Below are 20604 nucleotides of genomic sequence, written 5' to 3' on the forward strand. Positions count from 1 at the left end.
TTAGTTTACATGAAATCAAATCTCGAATTCGATTTTTAAATCCGAGTTCCAAACTGACAACAGCCACAAGCCAGGATTCGGTTCCACTAGGAACCACAAAGTGATTCCGATCTGGGACTCGATTCCACACGGCACCCGTAAGTTCGGCTGTGTTTGCATTTCAGGAAAAGTGAACCCGCACATCTCTACTTAGTGTTAATAGTGGGAAAGGCTGCGGCTTGGACTTGTGTGTGCTGGTTTCACCTCTGAGAAAGCTTAATAAATTTGGATGTTTCATAGCGGGTATATAGCATGGAATCAGAACAGAAGGTCTTCCGAACTGCATTAAGTGCTTTTTTCTATATCTGTAATCAAAGCACTAGGCCATTCAACATGTATTGCCTACCACAGGGAGAAAAGTACATTTAGCAACGTGATACTGTATCTAAGGCGCTGTATATTAAATAACCTTGGAAGTGTAGTTCCCTTATTGGTTAAGTGTCCCTCTGTGAGAACACGCGTGTCAGAGTGTAACCCTGAATTGTCTCCATGGCAACAGAACTCAAGAGGATAATATAGCTGATGTGAAAATCAATTAGTTTAAAACTGTAGACATTCCATTTACAAATACGTTTTCTCAGGATTCCATACTGATGTGTTGCTCGGGAAATGATTCCAATATGGTGGGTCCATTCCCTTGTATGGGTAATAAGATGTCTCACTTAACCTATACCATGGCAGGAATACCACTTGGTATTTATATTGTTTAAAGCGCATGTTTTGGGAAATTAAATGTAGTATGCATAATGTATGATAGGGTTTGTAGTACTCCTAGGTGCCGCCTAGAAAGTATCACAAGGGATGTGCTTTAATGCAGTTGCCCAATATGTCTGCCTTTGGAAACCATTTTGGAAATATGCCAACTACTGTATGTTTATTCTGTAATATATATATGTATACAAATACCCATTTTTAGTGTTGGGGGGGAAGGGGTGTATCCCCAGATGTTAACATTCCCCTGCTGTAGATATCTCCAATATCTTTCGTGGTCCCTCCAGTTCCGAATGTTAAGCAACCTACATGGTGGCTGCTTCCGTGTCAGATTTGCTAAGCTCTGGAATGAGAAGCATTCTGGAGCTTCATCCCCGGTTGCAAGATAGAGTCAGCCGTTGCAGCCTCTGAATCCCTCTCCGGCACTCTCTGCTCACACATGTGTGGTCAACAGACCACACATGCTCAGTAGTGTAGCCAGCAATGTCCAAAACTAAGAGTAAAGTACTCGCACCGGCAGCGTTCACTTTACTTTCATGCATCACAGGGACGGGCTCCTATCAGAGTAGAATCAGGAGCAGTAGCAGATTTACCGCTATGAAACCAAAGTGGTCGCATAGCGGCCCGGCGTGTCTCAGGGGGCCTGCCAACAGGGCTTACTGATGAAACTATACAATCCTTGAAAAAGGCCAGTAATGGCCGAAACACATTGGGTATACAGTAACGCTGTAGACTCAGAATCGCGTGGTCTTGCAGGATTGAGATACCTGGAAGTATGGATGGCCATTGGTGTGGTCAGCATTGATGGTTGCCATCGATGGTGATATTGTAAGTGGCCATTGATGGCAGCCTACTATACAGTGCGATGTTCATCCCTTTTCTTTGATTGATTGGCCTTCACGGGTGTTGGGAGCGGAGCTATGCTCCGTGTCCTGGCACCTTGGGAAGAAATTTTTTTTGGTTATGCTGTGCCATCAATGGAGGAAAACCATCTGGTTCTCCCCCATCGATGGCAAAATTATTCTACATCGGCCATAAACAATCAATGATTATGAATCATTGATGGTCGATGGCCATCCCTACCCAGAAGTCTTGTGGCACCCGTAAGAGACTGTGGTAACCAGGCCGGTAAGGGTGCGGTTCAGCACACGCCGGAATTCGGACACCAGGAGACTAAAAACCGGGTCAGGAAGCCCTATTGATAGCTAGATCAGGGACAGCCATTGCATTCACCAGGAGGTGACTACATCAGGTACAAGTGCCAGAGTGGATACAAGGGTTTTTGGGACGCCAGCCCCTGAGATACCATCATTCCCTGTTGGAACTTTCCCACACATAAAACAAACTTGTAAACTATTACTTAGGATACTTGGACTTGGACTGAGACTCACCATCACGTTCATGTGTTTGCCATATGTTATCCTGCGCTAATCACAAATCTGCATTAGCTGTAATATAGAGGGTGCAAGGGGTGCACTTGCTGTGGCCCTATAGGGCCCTGCGGCTTAGGGGCCTGGCGGCCCAGCAAGCAAACCACTGCACCGTGTATCAGAAATAGAAAAATACCTTGGCGCACCAGGGGTTAAAGGAAGGGGTACCAGAAGGGAATGGTCAGACTAATTTGAATTTAAATTTATTTATGCATTAAGACACATTTAGACATATTTATAAAATCTTATAAAAATATATAAAAAGTTAGCACAATTTATCTTTGCATAACCTACTAAGTACAACAATAAAATGATTAAGGCAATTTAATGTCTTTCGCCAATAATTGTATCAATGTGCCAATACTTATAGCTATAATTCCGTATTCGTCCCAGAAGGCATAGGGCACAGGAAAAAAGGTCCCGGGATCTGTTTATCCCACACGGGTGACACTTAATGTCTTTTTAGAAAAACAGTCTTTAAATGATAGGGACTTCCCTATATAGACATACAGCCGTGTGTAACCTTGTCCCAGCAGCTCAATTGAATAGCTGATGGATTTTTTTGGGATAGTGTCACTAAACTTAATGTCCGGGTGACTCCCAGCACTCCTCTTTCCTACACACCTCGAGTGTGTGAGCTGGTGCTCGTTAGATGACAGTACCTGTAAATGAGTAATGTCCAGAGTCCTCCGTGTCTTCCTCTCCTGGGTCCGTATCTCGTGGGCCTTCGGTGAAGCCGGACAGCCGATTCCCAGAGCTCGATACGGCTTGTACCGTCTGGCCCGCAAGCGTGGAACGCAGGCCAGTCGCTTCCGGTTTCGCGGCTTCCGACTTCCGGGATAGCGAGTCGTCAACGGGTCAGTTGCACCGTGTAGCCTTTTTTTTTTTCCCCCTTTATTATTTAAAACCCAGGAGGTGGATGAAGTTCAGTGTGTCATAAACAGAGACATAGAGATGGGTCTCACATGGTCTAAATAAGGGACACCTGGGGGGGGAGGGGGGTGCAGCCTGTCTACAGAAATGAAAAGAGCTAGATGCAATTGGGGATATTTACTAAGAGGCGGGATTGTAGCAAATATGCTAACAAATCACACTTAAGAATAGAGATCGCTGTCCCCATTGGTCAGATCATGGGAGCTATAATTCTGGTAAACCTGGGTGCCAGGGCATGCTGACACTTGTGGTTGTCCAAGTACTGGCATGGCCTGGCAGTCGATCTTGGCACCAGGTAATGCTGGTATCTTTAGTGCACTAAGGACAACATGTAATACTGTATACCTTTTTTCAAATATTCCCCCATACCCACAGGTACATGGATATGGGAAAAGCACTAAAGCTATTGGCACTAGTCCGAGGTGTACCTCTTAGGGAAAGTTGGGAATGCTATATTTTGGGGTCAGAACCCCTCGCCAATCCCTGGTGATGGCCATTCATTTGCATAGCCTTGAAAAAAAAAACAATGTTTATTTAATTTACCCCATTATATCTTAAAAGTGAGACTTAACTGCTCTTGTAGAAACACGGGCGAGCTGCGCACAAACAATGGAACAGCGATACCATCAATAAGCGTATAGTAATTGACATTGCATCCATTACTGAATCAGGCCTATAGCGGTCAGAGCGGCACCACCTGTAGATCTACTTGCACTATACACAACCTGGGTTCAAGTTCAAAACACGGAACCCCTGGGATTAGCACAATAAATAAACTGCTTCAGAACATCATTAAACTTGGTGAGAACATTTGAACGTGTACCCTTGCATGGTGTGGGTTACTATTCCCAGTAGATGCCCATATGGATAGTAAAAGTGCTAGCCCAGGGGGTCCCGTGATCTGAACTTATACCCACAGACTAACATAGTTGTACAGTAACATTGGTGACAGACCGCACACGGGGGGTAATTCCAAGTTGATCGCAGCAGGATTTTTGTTAGCAGTTGGGCAAAACCATGTGCACTGCAGGGGAGGCAGATAGAACATGTGCAGAGAGTTAGATTTGGGTGGGTTATTTTGTTTCTGTGCAGGGTAAATACTGGCTGCTTTATTTTTACACTGCAATTTAGATTTTAGTTTGAACACACCCCACCCAAATCTAACTCTCTCTGCACATGTTACATCTGCCTCCCCTGCAGTGCACATGGTTTTGCCCAACTGCTAACAAAAATCCTGCTGCGATCAACTTGGAATTACCCCCACTGTACGTTAAAAAGCATATAACATAAAAAATTATATTAAAACTTTGACTTATTTTTAGCGGTTTTCTTTTACAGTGATGATTTTATGGACAACCCTGAACTTCAGCCAGAAGTGAATTCCTCAAGTCTCCCTCCTCTGTTAGCTGGAGAATGTCTAGAGAATGTAAAAAGACATTATAATTCTGCTCTGCAGGTAACGTCCTAACTACCTACTTCTTGTGTCTGGGAAATGGGGGTTGGGGCTGGGTTCAGTCATATAATCATCACAGAGGGAGCGAGTCTTGGATATCGGTGGTGGTTACCGCTGAAGATTCAGGCAGCCACATGCTAGTAGCTACAGGGTTGGCATTTAATACCGGTGGTCGGGATGCCAGTGGTGACATCACCGACAGTAGCATCTTGAAACTGAAGATCCTGACTGCGGATGAGGTAAGTATTTTTACCCTCCCATACCCTAACCCTCCAAGGGTGGAGGCTAAGTCTAACTTTAAGGGGGTGGCAGCGGCTAACCCACGGGGGGGGGGGAGGCAGCCATGGCTATCCACCCCCCTCGTGCCTAAACCCCCCCCCCCCCCAATCCCTTCCCGCGGCTATAATCCTAACATGTACCCTGAAACTCAACTATGGGATGCTGGCTGCCGGTGTTCCGGCACCTGTCTTCTGAGTGGCGTTGGGATTCCGATTGCATCCCTAGCCACAGGCACGTCAGTTTGACCCCAGGGTAGACCAGGCGTGCAGCAAGTGGGTGAAGGCGTGCTGCGAACAGGTGCATGCAGGTTATACAAGGGCAGTTCCAAGGACCAGAAGGTAGATGTGCAAATTACTATGGGGTCTATTCATGAAGCAGTGAACAGTGGAGAAACAGACCAGCGGAGAACTTGCCCATGGCAACCAATCAGCATCTTTCTTACATTTTACAGAATGTACTTGATAAAGGCTTCCTTCAAAGCGGATTGGTTGCTATGGGCAACTTCTCCACTGGTACTTCAATGCTAGTAACTTGTAGTGAAAAGGGAGAGTGACAAGAATCCTATCATTTCAAACTTAGGGCCAAATTCATATATGTATGCAAAGTTGCAAACCCGATGGTATACATAACAAATACGATGTTTGGGAGTCTGCACCTCTGCAGAATGGGTCTTGTGATACTGCTTACAGCCCCCTGTCAGCCGAAGCATTATTGACATATTGTGAGGTTTTAGGGCCAGAGCTGGGCGGCGCCATTCTTCAAAATGGGGGCATGTCGCCCGAGTGTTGAAGGCTTGACCCGGTCCAAGGACCGCATCATCAGACGCAGACTTACTGAACCCGGGTGCCCCGGTCCGATGGCCAGCTTACGCAGGCTGCCTGGTGCCCAAAACAGTCGTGATCGCAATGGTGATTGGAGGCTGAGCACTCAGACACAGCACTCGGATCTCATAAATGCAAACAGGAGGCCTCTGTCTCCTACACCTACAGGCACCTCCTTCTGCATTTGAAATAATGACCCGGAATTGCACAGCTGCGTCTTTGCGGTCGTGTAATTCCATACAAACAGGAATTAGGCCGTTTATTCACACATGCCAGCTGATATCACAGCTCACAATTACATAGGCTAGGCACATCTTTGATATAGGCTTATTATACCACCAGAAGACAGCAGAAAAGTTCATGAACAATACATTGCAGATTGTCTTATTAACAGTTGGGAGGAATGATTTTGAGAGGATGCGTTTTTAGCAAAAACTCTGTGTGTTCTCTTAAATGAAGAAAGCCTTTGAAGTAGCCTTTGATTCTCAACAAAAGCCAGTAGCTACAGTAGCATTGCTTTGTGTCCTCCGATAACCCATAAAGGCACAACTGCTCTGTATATAGCTATATAACATGCTGTGTGAGCTACTGACACTACAGAACAATTCCAAACCACTCCGTATAATTAAAATGGTATACCAGCGATCTGCCGGCCGTGCCGACATGGCTTTTATAACGTGCTAAACATTTTCTGAGAATGAACCATTATACCGTGGCTTTATCAAATATCCAGCTATATGATATAGTGCTACCTCTTTATACCACCCCAACATAAGAGTGCATTATAATGTATGCATTGTATTATGGCAGTTATTATATTGCGTTATAAATGTATGCATTGTAGTATGGCAGTTATTATATTGCATTATAATGTATGCATTGTATTATGGCAGTTATTATATTGCATTATAATGTATGCATTGTATTATGGCAGTTATTATATTGCGTTATAATGTATGCATTGTATTATGGCAGTTATTATATTGCGTTATAAATGTATGCATTGTAGTATGGCAGTTATTATATTGCATTATAATGTATGCATTGTATTATGGCAGTTATTATATTGCATTATAATGTATGCATTGTATTATGGCAGTTATTATATTGCGTTATAAATGTATGCATTGTAGTATGGCAGTTATTATATTGCATTATAATGTATGCATTGTATTATGGCAGTTATTATATTGCGTTATAAATGTATGCATTGTAGTATGGCAGTTATTATATTGCATTATAATGTATGCATTGTATTATGGCAGTTATTATATTGCATTATAATGTATGCATTGTATTATGGCAGTTATATTGCGTTATAAATGTATGCATTGTAGTATGGCAGTTATTATATTGCATTATAATGTATGCATTGTATTATGGCGGTTATTATATTGCATTATAATGTATGCATTGTAGTATGGCAGTTATTATATTGCGTTATAATGTATGCATTGTAGTATGGCAGTTATTATATTGCATTATAATGTATGCATTGTATTATGGCAGTTATTATATTGCGTTATAATGTATGCATTGTATTATGACAGTTATTATATTGCGTTATAATGTATGCATTGTAGTATGGCAGTTATTATATTGCGTTATAATGTATGCATTGTAGTATGGCAGTTATTATATTGCGTTATAATGTATGCATTGTAGTATGACAGTTATTATATTGCGTTATAATGTATGCATTGTATTATGGCAGTTATTATATTGCGTTATAATGTATGCATTGTAGTATGGCAGTCCTTTAATATCAATCTTACAGTTTGGGGGGAATGTAATAGTGCATGAAAATCAGAAAGTGAGCATAGCGCGCCACCGTGCCCACAGCATGGCAAGCTCAGGCAAGGGGCTCTTTTGCGCTCACCCGGCTGCATGCATGCCAGCGGTCGGGATCCCAAGCTCCGGCATAAAATAATGAGTACTGGGTCTGACGCTATTGTAGCTACAGGCTTCATGTTGTGATGTTTGGTACATTGCGCCGCGTGCACCGGACTCATACTGCACATGTGCTGTTCTGGTCCTGCGTCGCTGGACGTAGTATGGCTGCAGACATCATTTGATGGACAGTCTGCAGCCGTTTGGGGGCGGGATGGGGTTGGCAATGGACTACGTTTCACAAAAGACATACGCCGCGCCATTTTCCCAGTGATTTCTGCTGCTGCACCGCGGGACTCCGGAGGGTAAGTATTAAAAATAATGGGTGAAGGGTGTGCAGTATGGGCCCCCTTTTACCCTGGGGGCCCGTGTGCACCTCACACACTGCGCCCATTATAAATACGCCAGTGTTTCTGCCTTACTGCACCTGTTTCTTTAACAACAAGTGTAGAAAATGTAAAGTGATAGTTTAATTAAAACTGAAGCAGAAATGGGATCCGGTCTGAAGATCGACACTGTCTAGGTCGACAATGTTTAGGTCGACCACTATAGATCGACAGTCACTAGGTCGACAGGGTTTGAAGGTTGACAGGGTTTCTAGGTCGACATGTGCTAGGTTGTCAGGTCAAAAAGTCGACATGAGTTTTTAAAAAAATTTCTTTTTTTGAACTTTTTCATACTTAACGATCCACGTGGACTACGACTGGAACGGTAATCTGTGCCGAGCGAAGCGGTAGTGTAGCGAGGCACCTTGCCGAAGCATGGCCAGCAGACACGGTGCACTAATTGGGGTTCCCGGTCACTCTACGAAGAAAACGACACCAAAAAAAACAAAAAAACTCATATCGACCTGTTGACCTAGCACATGTCGACCTAGAAACCTGGTGACCTTCAAACTCTGTCGACCTAGTGACTATCGGTCTATAGTGGTCAACCTAAACATTGTCGACCTAGACACTGTCGATTTGATGATCCACGTCCAGCAGAAATAGACACAGTGCTGTATGTTAGGAAGCTCAAAATCACAGAAGATCCCTTTTTTGTACATTGTTTATTAAATAATACAATGGGACATTGTCTGATATTTTATTACTCTTTGTTATGTTTAATCTCTTTATTAAGGAAACAATAAAAAAATATTTCAACAACTTAATTGCTATAGAGAAAAGGATATGGGAAACAGCAAAGGAGCCAGAGGAAGAGATTTTAAAGGACAGCAGTCATCTGCGAATTTTCATAGACGCGGAAGAGGTAAGTGAGCTGTCATGCTTTAGAACTAAGTGCAAAATCAGTGGGTACATCAACATTCTGCCATTCCCAATCAACCTCCGATTCCACCAGACCACCAAATAGCTGGATTTATCCATTTCTACCCAGTTACTGCCCCTCGACATAATCTACATATAACTGTACACATTCTCTTTCTACATACATCACGCTGACCCCAGGTCAACATTGCTGTGTGACTGGACCCAGGGCCAGTGCAATGCGGTAAGCAGGGTAAGCATTACATGAGTGTGATGTGCTGGAAAGGCACCGCCTCCTCCTAAAACAGCCAATAGGCAGCAGGGGTTATTTGAAATTTGGTACCGGGCGTTGCCAATCATGACTTACAGACAGGCAGAAAATTAGAAGCTGCTTGTGGCATCTGATGTCAGACACCGCTGAGCAGAGCCTTCAGTATGGCGGTCAGTAAAGAGGTCATCCGATGAAGAGCTCCATTGGTCATGGAAAAAGCTAGAGGACAGTGCACCTGGCCAGGATGGGCAGGCGGAAGGAGAAAGAGAATAAGAACCGGAGAGTGCTGCTGGCGGTGGGAAGCAAAGACCTCTTCCAGCTTACCAGTAGGCAAGCGGTAAAGGGGGGCCCCTACTGTGTGACATCATGCCTATAAGGGGCTGTATTGTGTGGTGTAATGTATATAAGGAGCTATTTTGTGTGGTATACAAGGGCTCTACTCTTTGGCATAATGTGTATTATGGTCTCTACTGTGTTGTGTAATGTGTATAAGGGGCTCTACTGTGTGGCATAATGTGTATAAGGGGCTTTGCTGTGTGGCGTATTGAGTATAAGGGGATCTACTATGTGTCATAATATGTATAAGGGGTTCTGCTGTGTGGTGTAATGTGCTTAAGGAGCTCTATTGTGTTGTTTACCGTGTATACAGAGCTTTACTGTGTGGCGTAAAGTGTATAAGGGGCTCTATTGTCTTTTGTAAAGTGTATAAGGGGTAAATATGAAACATTTTAAAGGTACATGTCAAGACTACATATTTGTAGGATGGTTCAAATTTATAGTTTGAAGAAGGCTGCCGAACACCCCAGCACCAGCCCTGATTGGACCATACAGCCCACCAAGAACATCTGAAATCTGACTGGACCAATTTCAGTATGAACAGATGTGTCCTTTTATACTGTGGTTGTGTGCAACCACAGTATAAAAGGACACCTCACTTACATAGCACTTTTGTGCTTCTTATTAACCCTTACTAATTTTCACCTGTGTGCTGCCCTGGGGTAGCCGACCTGTGCCGACATGATGGGGTCCCGCACCCCGAACCCACACCTAGTATTAGGGACCCCCAGTGACAGAGACGCCTTGCCGTTCGGCCTGGGGGCTTAACCCTATATCTGCAGATATACGCAACTAAGATCTCTGTATTATCTGATTATTATGTAGTGTTATTTCTCACTCAGTGTGCATTAGGGATAGCAAAATGTTTTTCTCTTACCCAGAATTACCCCTCCCTTTTAGCACCTGAGTGACATCACAATCTGATTGAGCAGCTTACCAATAAATGTGCATTGTATGTGTGTATGCCTGGCTTTCGTAAGATGGATAATTTCCTGAAAAATGTAAAAGGGAGATGAAACCAATGACTAGATAAAACATATTGTCCCAACACCTCTCAGGATATATAAAAGAGCTTTTGGGGGAAGATAAAGGGATATATTCAATTGAAGTCGAAAACTGCTGTCTGTCAAAAAGACGTCAATTTTCGACTTTTTAAGGTCGAATCCTGATTTGACCTATTCAATAGGTCGAAAAGCACGTGGATCGGCGGAATAGCTGCCGATCCACGTGCTTGTGTCGAAAACGGGGCCAAAAACGAAAGGTTTTGGCTAGAGATGAGCGGGTTCGGTTTCTCTGAATCCGAACCCGCCCGAACTTCATGGTTTTTTTCACGGGTCCGAGCAGACTCGGATCCTCCCGCCTTGCTCGGTTAACCCGAGCGCGCCCGAACGTCATCATGACGCTGTCGGATTCTCGCGAGACTCGGATTCTATATAAGGAGCCGCGCGTCGCCGCCATTTTCACACGTGCATTGAGATTGATAGTGAGAGGACGTGGCTGGCGTCCTCTCCATTTAGATTATAAGAGAGAGAGATTTACTGGAGCTTAGGACTAGGAGGAGTACTGTAGAAGTGTAGAGAGTGCAGAGAGTTTACTAGTGAGTGACCACCAGACAGTGCAGTTTATTTAATATATCCGTTCTCTGCCTGAAAAAAGCGATACACACAGTGACTCAGTCACATACCATATCTGTGTGCACTGCTCAGGCTCAGCCCAGTGTGCTGCATCATCTATATATATTATATATCTGTCTGACTGCTCAGCTCACACAGCTTATAATTGTGGGGGAGACTGGGGAGCACTGCAGTGCCAGTTATAGGTTATAGCAGGAGCCAGGAGTACATAATATTATATAGTGAGTGACCACCAGACAGTGCAGTTTATTTAATATATCCGTTCTCTGCCTGAAAAAAGCGATACACACAGTGACTCAGTCACATACCATATCTGTGTGCACTGCTCAGGCTCAGCCCAGTGTGCTGCATCATCTATATATATTATATATCTGTCTGACTGCTCAGCTCACACAGCTTATAATTGTGGGGGAGACTGGGGAGCACTGCAGTGCCAGTTATAGGTTATAGCAGGAGCCAGGAGTACATAATATTATATTAAAATTAAACAGTGCACACTTTTGCTGCAGGAGTGCCACTGCCAGTGTGACTGACCAGTGACCTGACCACACTGACCACCAGTATAGTTAGTAGTATACTTATATTGTGATTGCCTGAAAAAGTTAAACACTCGTCGTGTGACTTCACTTGTGTGTTGTTTTTTTTTTTATTCTATAAAAATAAAACTCATTCTGCTGACAGACAGTGTCCAGCAGGTCCGTCATTATATAATATATAATATATACCTGTCCGGCTGCAGTAGTGATATATATATATTTTTTATATCATTTATCATCCAGTCGCAGCAGACACAGTACGGTAGTTCACGGCTGTGGCTACCTCTGTGTCTGCACTCGGCAGGCAGTCCGTCCATAATTGTATACCACCTAACCGTGGTTTTTTTTTCTTCTTTATACATACATACTACTACGACATCTCTTTATCAACCAGTCTATATTAGCAGCAGACACAGTACAGTACGGTAGTTCACGGCTGTGGCTACCTCTGTGTCTGCACTCGGCAGGCAGTCCGTCCATAATTGTATACCACCTAACCGTGGTTTTTTTTTCTTTCTTCTTTATACATACATAGTTACATAGACATCTCTTTATCAACCAGTCTATATTAGCAGCAGACACAGTACAGTACGGTAGTTCACGGCTGTGGCTACCTCTGTGTCTGCACTCGGCAGGCAGTCCGTCCATAATTGTATACCACCTAACCGTGGTTTTTTTTTCTTTCTTCTTTATACATACATAGTTACATAGACATCTCTTTATCAACCAGTCTATATTAGCAGCAGACACAGTACAGTACGGTAGTTCACGGCTGTGGCTACCTCTGTGTCTGCACTCGGCAGGCAGTCCGTCCATAATTGTATACCACCTAACCGTGGTTTTTTTTTCTTTCTTCTTTATACATACATAGTTACATAGACATCTCTTTATCAACCAGTCTATATTAGCAGCAGACACAGTACAGTACGGTAGTTCACGGCTGTGGCTACCTCTGTGTCTGCACTCGGCAGGCAGTCCGTCCATAATTGTATACCACCTAACCGTGGTTTTTTTTTCTTTCTTCTTTATACATACATAGTTACATAGACATCTCTTTATCAACCAGTCTATATTAGCAGCAGACACAGTACAGTACGGTAGTTCACGGCTGTGGCTACCTCTGTGTCTGCACTCGGCAGGCAGTCCGTCCATAATTGTATACCACCTAACCGTGGTTTTTTTTTCTTTCTTCTTTATACATACATAGTTACATAGACATCTCTTTATCAACCAGTCTATATTAGCAGCAGACACAGTACAGTACGGTAGTTCACGGCTGTGGCTACCTCTGTGTCTGCACTCGGCAGGCAGTCCGTCCATAATTGTATACCACCTAACCGTGTTTTTTTTTTCTTTCTTCTTTATACATACATAGTTACATAGACATCTCTTTATCAACCAGTCTATATTAGCAGCAGACACAGTACAGTACGGTAGTTCACGGCTGTGGCTACCTCTGTGTCTGCACTCGGCAGGCAGTCCGTCCATAATTGTATACCACCTAACCGTGGTTTTTTTTTCTTTCTTCTTTATACATACATACTACTACGACATCTCTTTATCAACCAGTCTATATTATTAGCAGCAGACACAGTACAGTACGGTAGTTCACGGCTGTGGCTACCTCTGTGTCTGCACTCGGCAGGCAGTCCGTCCATAATTGTATACCACCTAACCGTGGTTTTTTTTTCTTTCTTCTTTATACATACATAGTTACATAGACATCTCTTTATCAACCAGTCTATATTAGCAGCAGACACAGTACAGTACGGTAGTTCACGGCTGTGGCTACCTCTGTGTCTGCACTCGGCAGGCAGTCCATAATTGTATACTAGTATCCATCTCCATTGTTTACCTGAGGTGCCTTTTAGTTGTGCCTATTAAAATATGGAGAACAAAAATGTTGAGGTTCCAAAATTAGGGAAAGATCAAGATCCACTTCCACCTCGTGCTGAAGCTGCTGCCACTAGTCATGGCCGAGACGATGAAATGCCAGCAACGTCGTCTGCCAAGGCCGATGCCCAATGTCATAGTACAGAGCATGTCAAATCCAAAACACCAAATATCAGAAAAAAAAGGACTCCAAAACCTAAAATAAAATTGTCGGAGGAGAAGCGTAAACTTGCCAATATGCCATTTACGACACGGAGTGGCAAGGAACGGCTGAGGCCCTGGCCTATGTTCATGGCTAGTGGTTCAGCTTCACATGAGGATGGAAGCACTCAGCCTCTCGCTAGAAAAATGAAAAGACTCAAGCTGGCAAAAGCAGCACAGCAAAGAACTGTGCATTCTTCGAAATCCCAAATCCACAAGGAGAGTCCAATTGTGTCGGTTGCGATGCCTGACCTTCCCAACACTGGACGTGAAGAGCATGCGCCTTCCACCATTTGCACGCCCCCTGCAAGTGCTGGAAGGAGCACCCGCAGTCCAGTTCCTGATAGTCAGATTGAAGATGTCAGTGTTGAAGTACACCAGGATGAGGAGGATATGGGTGTTGCTGGCGCTGGGGAGGAAATTGACCAGGAGGATTCTGATGGTGAGGTGGTTTGTTTAAGTCAGGCACCCGGGGAGACACCTGTTGTCCGTGGGAGGAATATGGCCGTTGACATGCCAGGTGAAAATACCAAAAAAATCAGCTCTTCGGTGTGGAGGTATTTCACCAGAAATGCGGACAACAGGTGTCAAGCCGTGTGTTCCCTTTGTCAAGCTGTAATAAGTAGGGGTAAGGACGTTAACCACCTCGGAACATCCTCCCTTATACGTCACCTGCAGCGCATTCATAATAAGTCAGTGACAAGTTCAAAAACTTTGGGTGACAGCGGAAGCAGTCCACTGACCAGTAAATCCCTTCCTCTTGTAACCAAGCTCACGCAAACCACCCCACCAACTCCCTCAGTGTCAATTTCCTCCTTCCCCAGGAATGCCAATAGTCCTGCAGGCCATGTCACTGGCAATTCTGACGATTCCTCTCCTGCCTGGGATTCCTCCGATGCATCCTTGCGTGTAACGCCTACTGCTGCTGGCGCTGCTGTTGTTGCTGCTGGGAGTCGATGGTCATCCCAGAGGGGAAGTCGTAAGCCCACTTGTACTACTTCCAGTAAGCAATTGACTGTTCAACAGTCCTTTGCGAGGAAGATGAAATATCACAGCAGTCATCCTGCTGCAAAGCGGATAACTGAGGCCTTGACAACTATGTTGGTGTTAGACGTGCGTCCGGTATCCGCCGTTAGTTCACAGGGAACTAGACAATTTATTGAGGCAGTGTGCCCCCGTTACCAAATACCATCTAGGTTCCACTTCTCTAGGCAGGCGATACCGAGAATGTACACGGACGTCAGAAAAAGACTCACCAGTGTCCTAAAAAATGCAGTTGTACCCAATGTCCACTTAACCACGGACATGTGGACAAGTGGAGCAGGGCAGGGTCAGGACTATATGACTGTGACAGCCCACTGGGTAGATGTATGGACTCCCGCCGCAAGAACAGCAGCGGCGGCACCAGTAGCAGCATCTCGCAAACGCCAACTCTTTCCTAGGCAGGCTACGCTTTGTATCACCGCTTTCCAGAATACGCACACAGCTGAAAACCTCTTACGGCAACTGAGGAAGATCATCGCGGAATGGCTTACCCCAATTGGACTCTCCTGTGGATTTGTGGCATCGGACAACGCCAGCAATATTGTGTGTGCATTAAATATGGGCAAATTCCAGCACGTCCCATGTTTTGCACATACCTTGAATTTGGTGGTGCAGAATTTTTTAAAAAACGACAGGGGCGTGCAAGAGATGCTGTCGGTGGCCAGAAGAATTGCGGGACACTTTCGGCGTACAGGCACCACGTACAGAAGACTGGAGCACCACCAAAAACTACTGAACCTGCCCTGCCATCATCTGAAGCAAGAAGTGGTAACGAGGTGGAATTCAACCCTCTATATGCTTCAGAGGTTGGAGGAGCAGCAAAAGGCCATTCAGGCCTATACAATTGAGCACGATATAGTAGGTGGAATGCACCTGTCTCAAGCGCAGTGGAGAATGATTTCAACGTTGTGCAAGGTTCTGATGCCCTTTGAACTTGCCACACGTGAAGTCAGTTCAGACACTGCCAGCCTGAGTCAGGTCATTCCCCTCATCAGGCTTTTGCAGAAGAAGCTGGAGACATTGAAGGAGGAGCTAACACGGAGCGATTCCGCTAGGCATGTGGGACTTGTGGATGGAGCCCTTAATTCGCTTAACAAGGATTCACGGGTGGTCAATCTGTTGAAATCAGAGCACTACATTTTGGCCACCGTGCTCGATCCTAGATTTAAAGCCTACCTTGGATCTCTCTTTCCGGCAGACACAAGTCTGCTGGGGTTGAAAGACCTGCTGGTGACAAAATTGTCAAGTAAAGCGGAACGCGACCTGTCAACATCTCCTCCTTCACATTCTCCCGCAACTGGGGGTGCGAGGAAAAGGCTCAGAATTCCGAGCCCACCCGCTGGCGGTGATGCAGGGCAGTCTGGAGCGACTGCTGATGCTGACATCTGGTCCGGACTGAAGGACCTGACAACGATTACGGACATGTCGTCTACTGTCACTGCATATGATTCTCTCAACATTGATAGAATGGTGGAGGATTATATGAGTGACCGCATCCAAGTAGGCACGTCACACAGTCCGTACTTATACTGGCAGGAAAAAGAGGCAATTTGGAGGCCCTTGCACAAACTGGCTTTATTCTACCTAAGTTGCCCTCCCACAAGTGTGTACTCCGAAAGAGTGTTTAGTGCCGCCGCTCACCTTGTCAGCAATCGGCGTACGAGGTTACATCCAGAAAATGTGGAGAAGATGATGTTCATTAAAATGAATTATAATCAATTCCTCCGCGGAGACATTGACCAGCAGCAATTGCCTCCACAAAGTACACAGGGAGCTGAGATGGTGGATTCCAGTGGGGACGAATTGATAATCTGTGAGGAGGGGGATGTACACGGTGATATATCGGAGGGTGATGATGAGGTGGACATCTTGCCTCTGTAGAGCCAGTTTGTGCAAGGAGAGATTAATTGCTTCTTTTTTGGGGGGGGTCCAAACCAACCCGTCATATCAGTCACAGTCGTGTGGCAGACCCTGTCACTGAAATGATGGGTTGGTTAAAGTGTGCATGTCCTGTTTTGTTTATACAACATAAGGGTGGGTGGGAGGGCCCAAGGACAATTCCATCTTGCACCTCTTTTTTCTTTTCTTTTTCTTTGCATCATGTGCTGATTGGGGAGGGTTTTTTGGAAGGGACATCCTGCGTGACACTGCAGTGCCACTCCTAAATGGGCCCGGTGTTTGTGTCGGCCACTAGGGTCGCTAATCTTACTCACACAGTCAGCTACCTCATTGCGCCTCTTTTTTTCTTTGCGTCATGTGCTGTTTGGGGAGGGTTTTTTGGAAGGGACATCCTGCGTGACACTGCAGTGCCACTCCTAGATGGGCCCGGTGTTTGTGTCGGCCACTAGGGTCGCTAATCTTACTCACACAGCTACCTCATTGCGCCTCTTTTTTTCTTTGCGTCATGTGCTGTTTGGGGAGGGTTTTTTGGAAGGGACATCCTGCGTGACACTGCAGTGCCACTCCTAGATGGGCCCGGTGTTTGTGTCGGCCACTAGGGTCGCTAATCTTACTCACACAGCTACCTCATTGCGCCTCTTTTTTTCTTTGCGTCATGTGCTGTTTGGGGAGGGTTTTTTGGAAGGGCCATCCTGCGTGACACTGCAGTGCCACTCCTAGATGGGCCCGGTGTTTGTGTCGGCCACTAGGGTCGCTAATCTTACTCACACAGCTACCTCATTGCGCCTCTTTTTTTCTTTGCGTCATGTGCTGTTTGGGGAGGGTTTTTTGGAAGGGACATCCTGCGTGACACTGCAGTGCCACTCCTAGATGGGCCCGGTGTTTGTGTCGGCCACTAGGGTCGCTTATCTTACTCACACAGCGACCTCGGTGCAAATTTTAGGACTAAAAATAATATTGTGAGGTGTGAGGTATTCAGAATAGACTGAAAATGAGTGTAAATTATGGTTTTTGAGGTTAATAATACTTTGGGATCAAAATGACCCCCAAATTCTATGATTTAAGCTGTTTTTTAGTGTTTTTTGAAAAAAACACCCGAATCCAAAACACACCCGAATCCGACAAAAAAAATTCGGTGAGGTTTTGCCAAAACGCGTTCGAACCCAAAACACGGCCGCGGAACCGAACCCAAAACCAAAACACAAAACCCGAAAAATTTCAGGCGCTCATCTCTAGTTTTGGCCCCCTTTTCAACCATCTCAGTCCAACATCAAAAGATGTCGGACTGGGATGTGGACCCAGAGGAGGAGAGAGGGGAGAACCGCAGGGAGACTGGGGGACAGCCGGCGGGCATACAGGGGAGATTAGCGCTACGGTAGCGCTGCAGCAGGATGTCACTCACCCGCCCGACCTCATGGCAGCTTCCACCCGGCTCCAGCATGCTGCTGGAGCCGGGTGGATGCTGCCGTGAGGTCGGGCGGCTGAGTGACATCCTGCTGCAGCGCTACCGTAGCGCTAATCTCCCCTGTATGCCCGCCGGCTGTCCCCCCGCTGGTCTCCCAGTGGCTCGCCCCCCCCCCCACCCCCCACTCCTCCTCTGCGTCCCATCTCAATTCGACTTGAAAAAGTCGAATTAAGATGGGATTGAATAGGGGTTGTCGGATCCATTCCAACAAATACATGTCGGAATGGATCCGACTTTAATTGAATATACCCCAAAGAGTCTGCATATTTTGCATGTTTGCATTTAGGGCCTGATTGCAGAGATGTATGCAAGGCGATAGTTTATTACATCTCCAATGTTTAGTGTACTGCGCATGTGCGGATGGGGGCCATGTGCCATCGGACACAGTACCCCCTGAGCCATAGCCTGATTCACAGGCTGCAGCCATTTGGCGGCGGGGAATGGGCGGAGTCGGCCAGTGTTCTCAAACACAGGACTTGTTGGCCCCATTTCTGAGAGTGGCAAGGCCAGTGTCTGGGGCTTCCAACACAGATTTCTGGCCATGGCTACAGAGCTGAGACGTCCTTACGGTCAGTGGTAAACGCAGGATTTCTAGAGGGCGGGGTTTCCAATATGCAGTCCACAATCTCCCACTCTGCAGAACGTTGGAGCAATTGTGGGAGTCTGGGGGAGCGGTAGAAGAACCTAGTAAAGACCCTGGACATTAATGTATACTGTATGGAATACAGTATTAATATTTAACGCTATAGATGGTCTGTAATGTAGGCTGTATCATACATTTAAATAATATAAATAAGTGTTCAGGAAAAAGATTAAACATTCCATAATAAATAAATACACAAACATAATAGAACCAGTACTGCACTTTTTAAGCACACATTCTCCCACCTCATGGTAAGGCTCCTGTCTCTTCTTCCCGGTAGCTACTCTCTTGTCCAGTGTACTGATTGAGGATTCACACAGCAAACTTGGTAGAAGAAAATTCTACCACTGGGCATGTGCAGCAGCTCTGCTCTGTCCCTTAAACTGCATTATGTGGTGGTAGCTCTAGTTATCGTATTATATACCATTGCTGTTGTTTTCAAAATTTGAGCCACTTGCCAAGAGGAGGGGGGGGGGGTTCCGGGCAACCAGAAACCCCCTCTGCGTTTGCCTATGAGGGTCACTCAGATGGCTGATGCCATGACCGATGGTTGTAATGGTGATCTGATACTGCGCCTTTGGATGTAGCACTTGTATCTGCAAAGTTGGATGTTGGCTTCTTCTTCCCTCATACGCCGCTCAGCAGTAGCAGATTTTTGCATCACTGATTTTATTTTATTTTTAACTATAAAAAGGAATATTTGATTTTAGTGTTCTTCTTCGTCTACCTACACTATGCTGTGTATCCTGGCAATTACATATAGATATTGGCACTTTAAAAACTAAAATAAGACACATTGTAACTGAAGCAGTCCTTAGATATTTGGTAACTGAAGCTAATTTTGTGTCTCCGCCGGTTCGGTGCAATACAAATATTTTGTCATCTACCTAATAAAATAGAGCAACCTATTGTTATTGTGATTTGTGCATATTATTTGCTGTTTCGCAGCCTTTCCCTGGCAGAGCCCAATAGATGGGATTTTGAAACTGCAATTTCAGATCAATTTGCATTTGAATGGATGGTGCATTGGAATCACCATAGCAGATATTCAGGCTCGCAAAGTGCTTTTAATTGTTGGAGGTTGAAAATAAAGTCTAGGAATTTAAATATGTGACTTCAGATGCAATTAACCCCTTCAGAATGGCAAAGGATTTAAGAAACCCATAGATCTAATTGTGAAAGCTGGATTTCATGAAGGAAATATTGCATAGAATGAACTTTCGCAGTATCATATATTTGTGAATTTTTCAGAAGTAACTTTATAAACCTGTTCCATAAAATGTTATCCAAATTCAGCGCTAGGGTACACAGGTTTGGATTTAAGTGTTGTGTGTGTGGTAACCCCTTTTTATATTTTTACACTCTGGATTCCCATCACTACAAAAATTGAAGAAACAGCTAAAAAAAAAGATGTATGAACAATGGGGGGTCTTTCAGACCTGATCGCAGACTAGCTTTTTGAGCAGCGCAGCGATCAGGTCAGAACTGCGTATGCACCGCAATGCGCACGTGTGTCGCACGGGTGCAAAGCGGATCGTTGCTTTGCGATGGGTTTTATGAAGAATCCATTCGCACAGCCGATCGCAAGGAGATAGACAGGAAGAAGGCGTTTGTGGGTGGCAACTGACCGTTTTCTGGGAGTGGTTGGAAAAACGCAGGCGTGTCCAAGCGTTTGCAGGGCGGGTGTCTGACGTCAATTCCGGCCTCGGACAGGCTAAAGTGATCGCAGCGGCTCAGTACGTCCTGAGCAACTCAGAAACAGCACAAATATTTTTTTGTACAGCTCTGCTACATATGCGATCACACACTTGCAAAGCAAAGATACACTCCTCTATGGGCGGCGACTATCTGATCGCAGCACTGCAAAAAAACCCTAGCG

At 45.1% G+C, this 20604-nt stretch overlaps 1 protein-coding gene across 11 annotated transcripts in view; it reads left to right on the plus strand.

The window, feature by feature from the left end:
- Nucleotides 1–20604, plus strand: part of EXOC3L4 (exocyst complex component 3 like 4) — a 158839-nt gene that overhangs the window by 74928 nt on the left and 63307 nt on the right. For all 11 annotated transcript variants that reach the window (XM_063948502.1, XM_063948504.1, XM_063948496.1 and 8 more), the window contains 2 exons: nt 4452–4569; nt 8679–8807. In XM_063948502.1, coding sequence (XP_063804572.1) covers nt 4452–4569; nt 8679–8807 — 247 coding nt within the window. The remainder of the gene's footprint in view (nt 1–4451; nt 4570–8678; nt 8808–20604) is intronic.

Source organism: Pseudophryne corroboree, chromosome 12, assembly GCF_028390025.1.
Source record: "Pseudophryne corroboree isolate aPseCor3 chromosome 12, aPseCor3.hap2, whole genome shotgun sequence".
In the NCBI taxonomy this organism is placed as follows: domain Eukaryota; kingdom Metazoa; phylum Chordata; class Amphibia; order Anura; family Myobatrachidae; genus Pseudophryne; species Pseudophryne corroboree.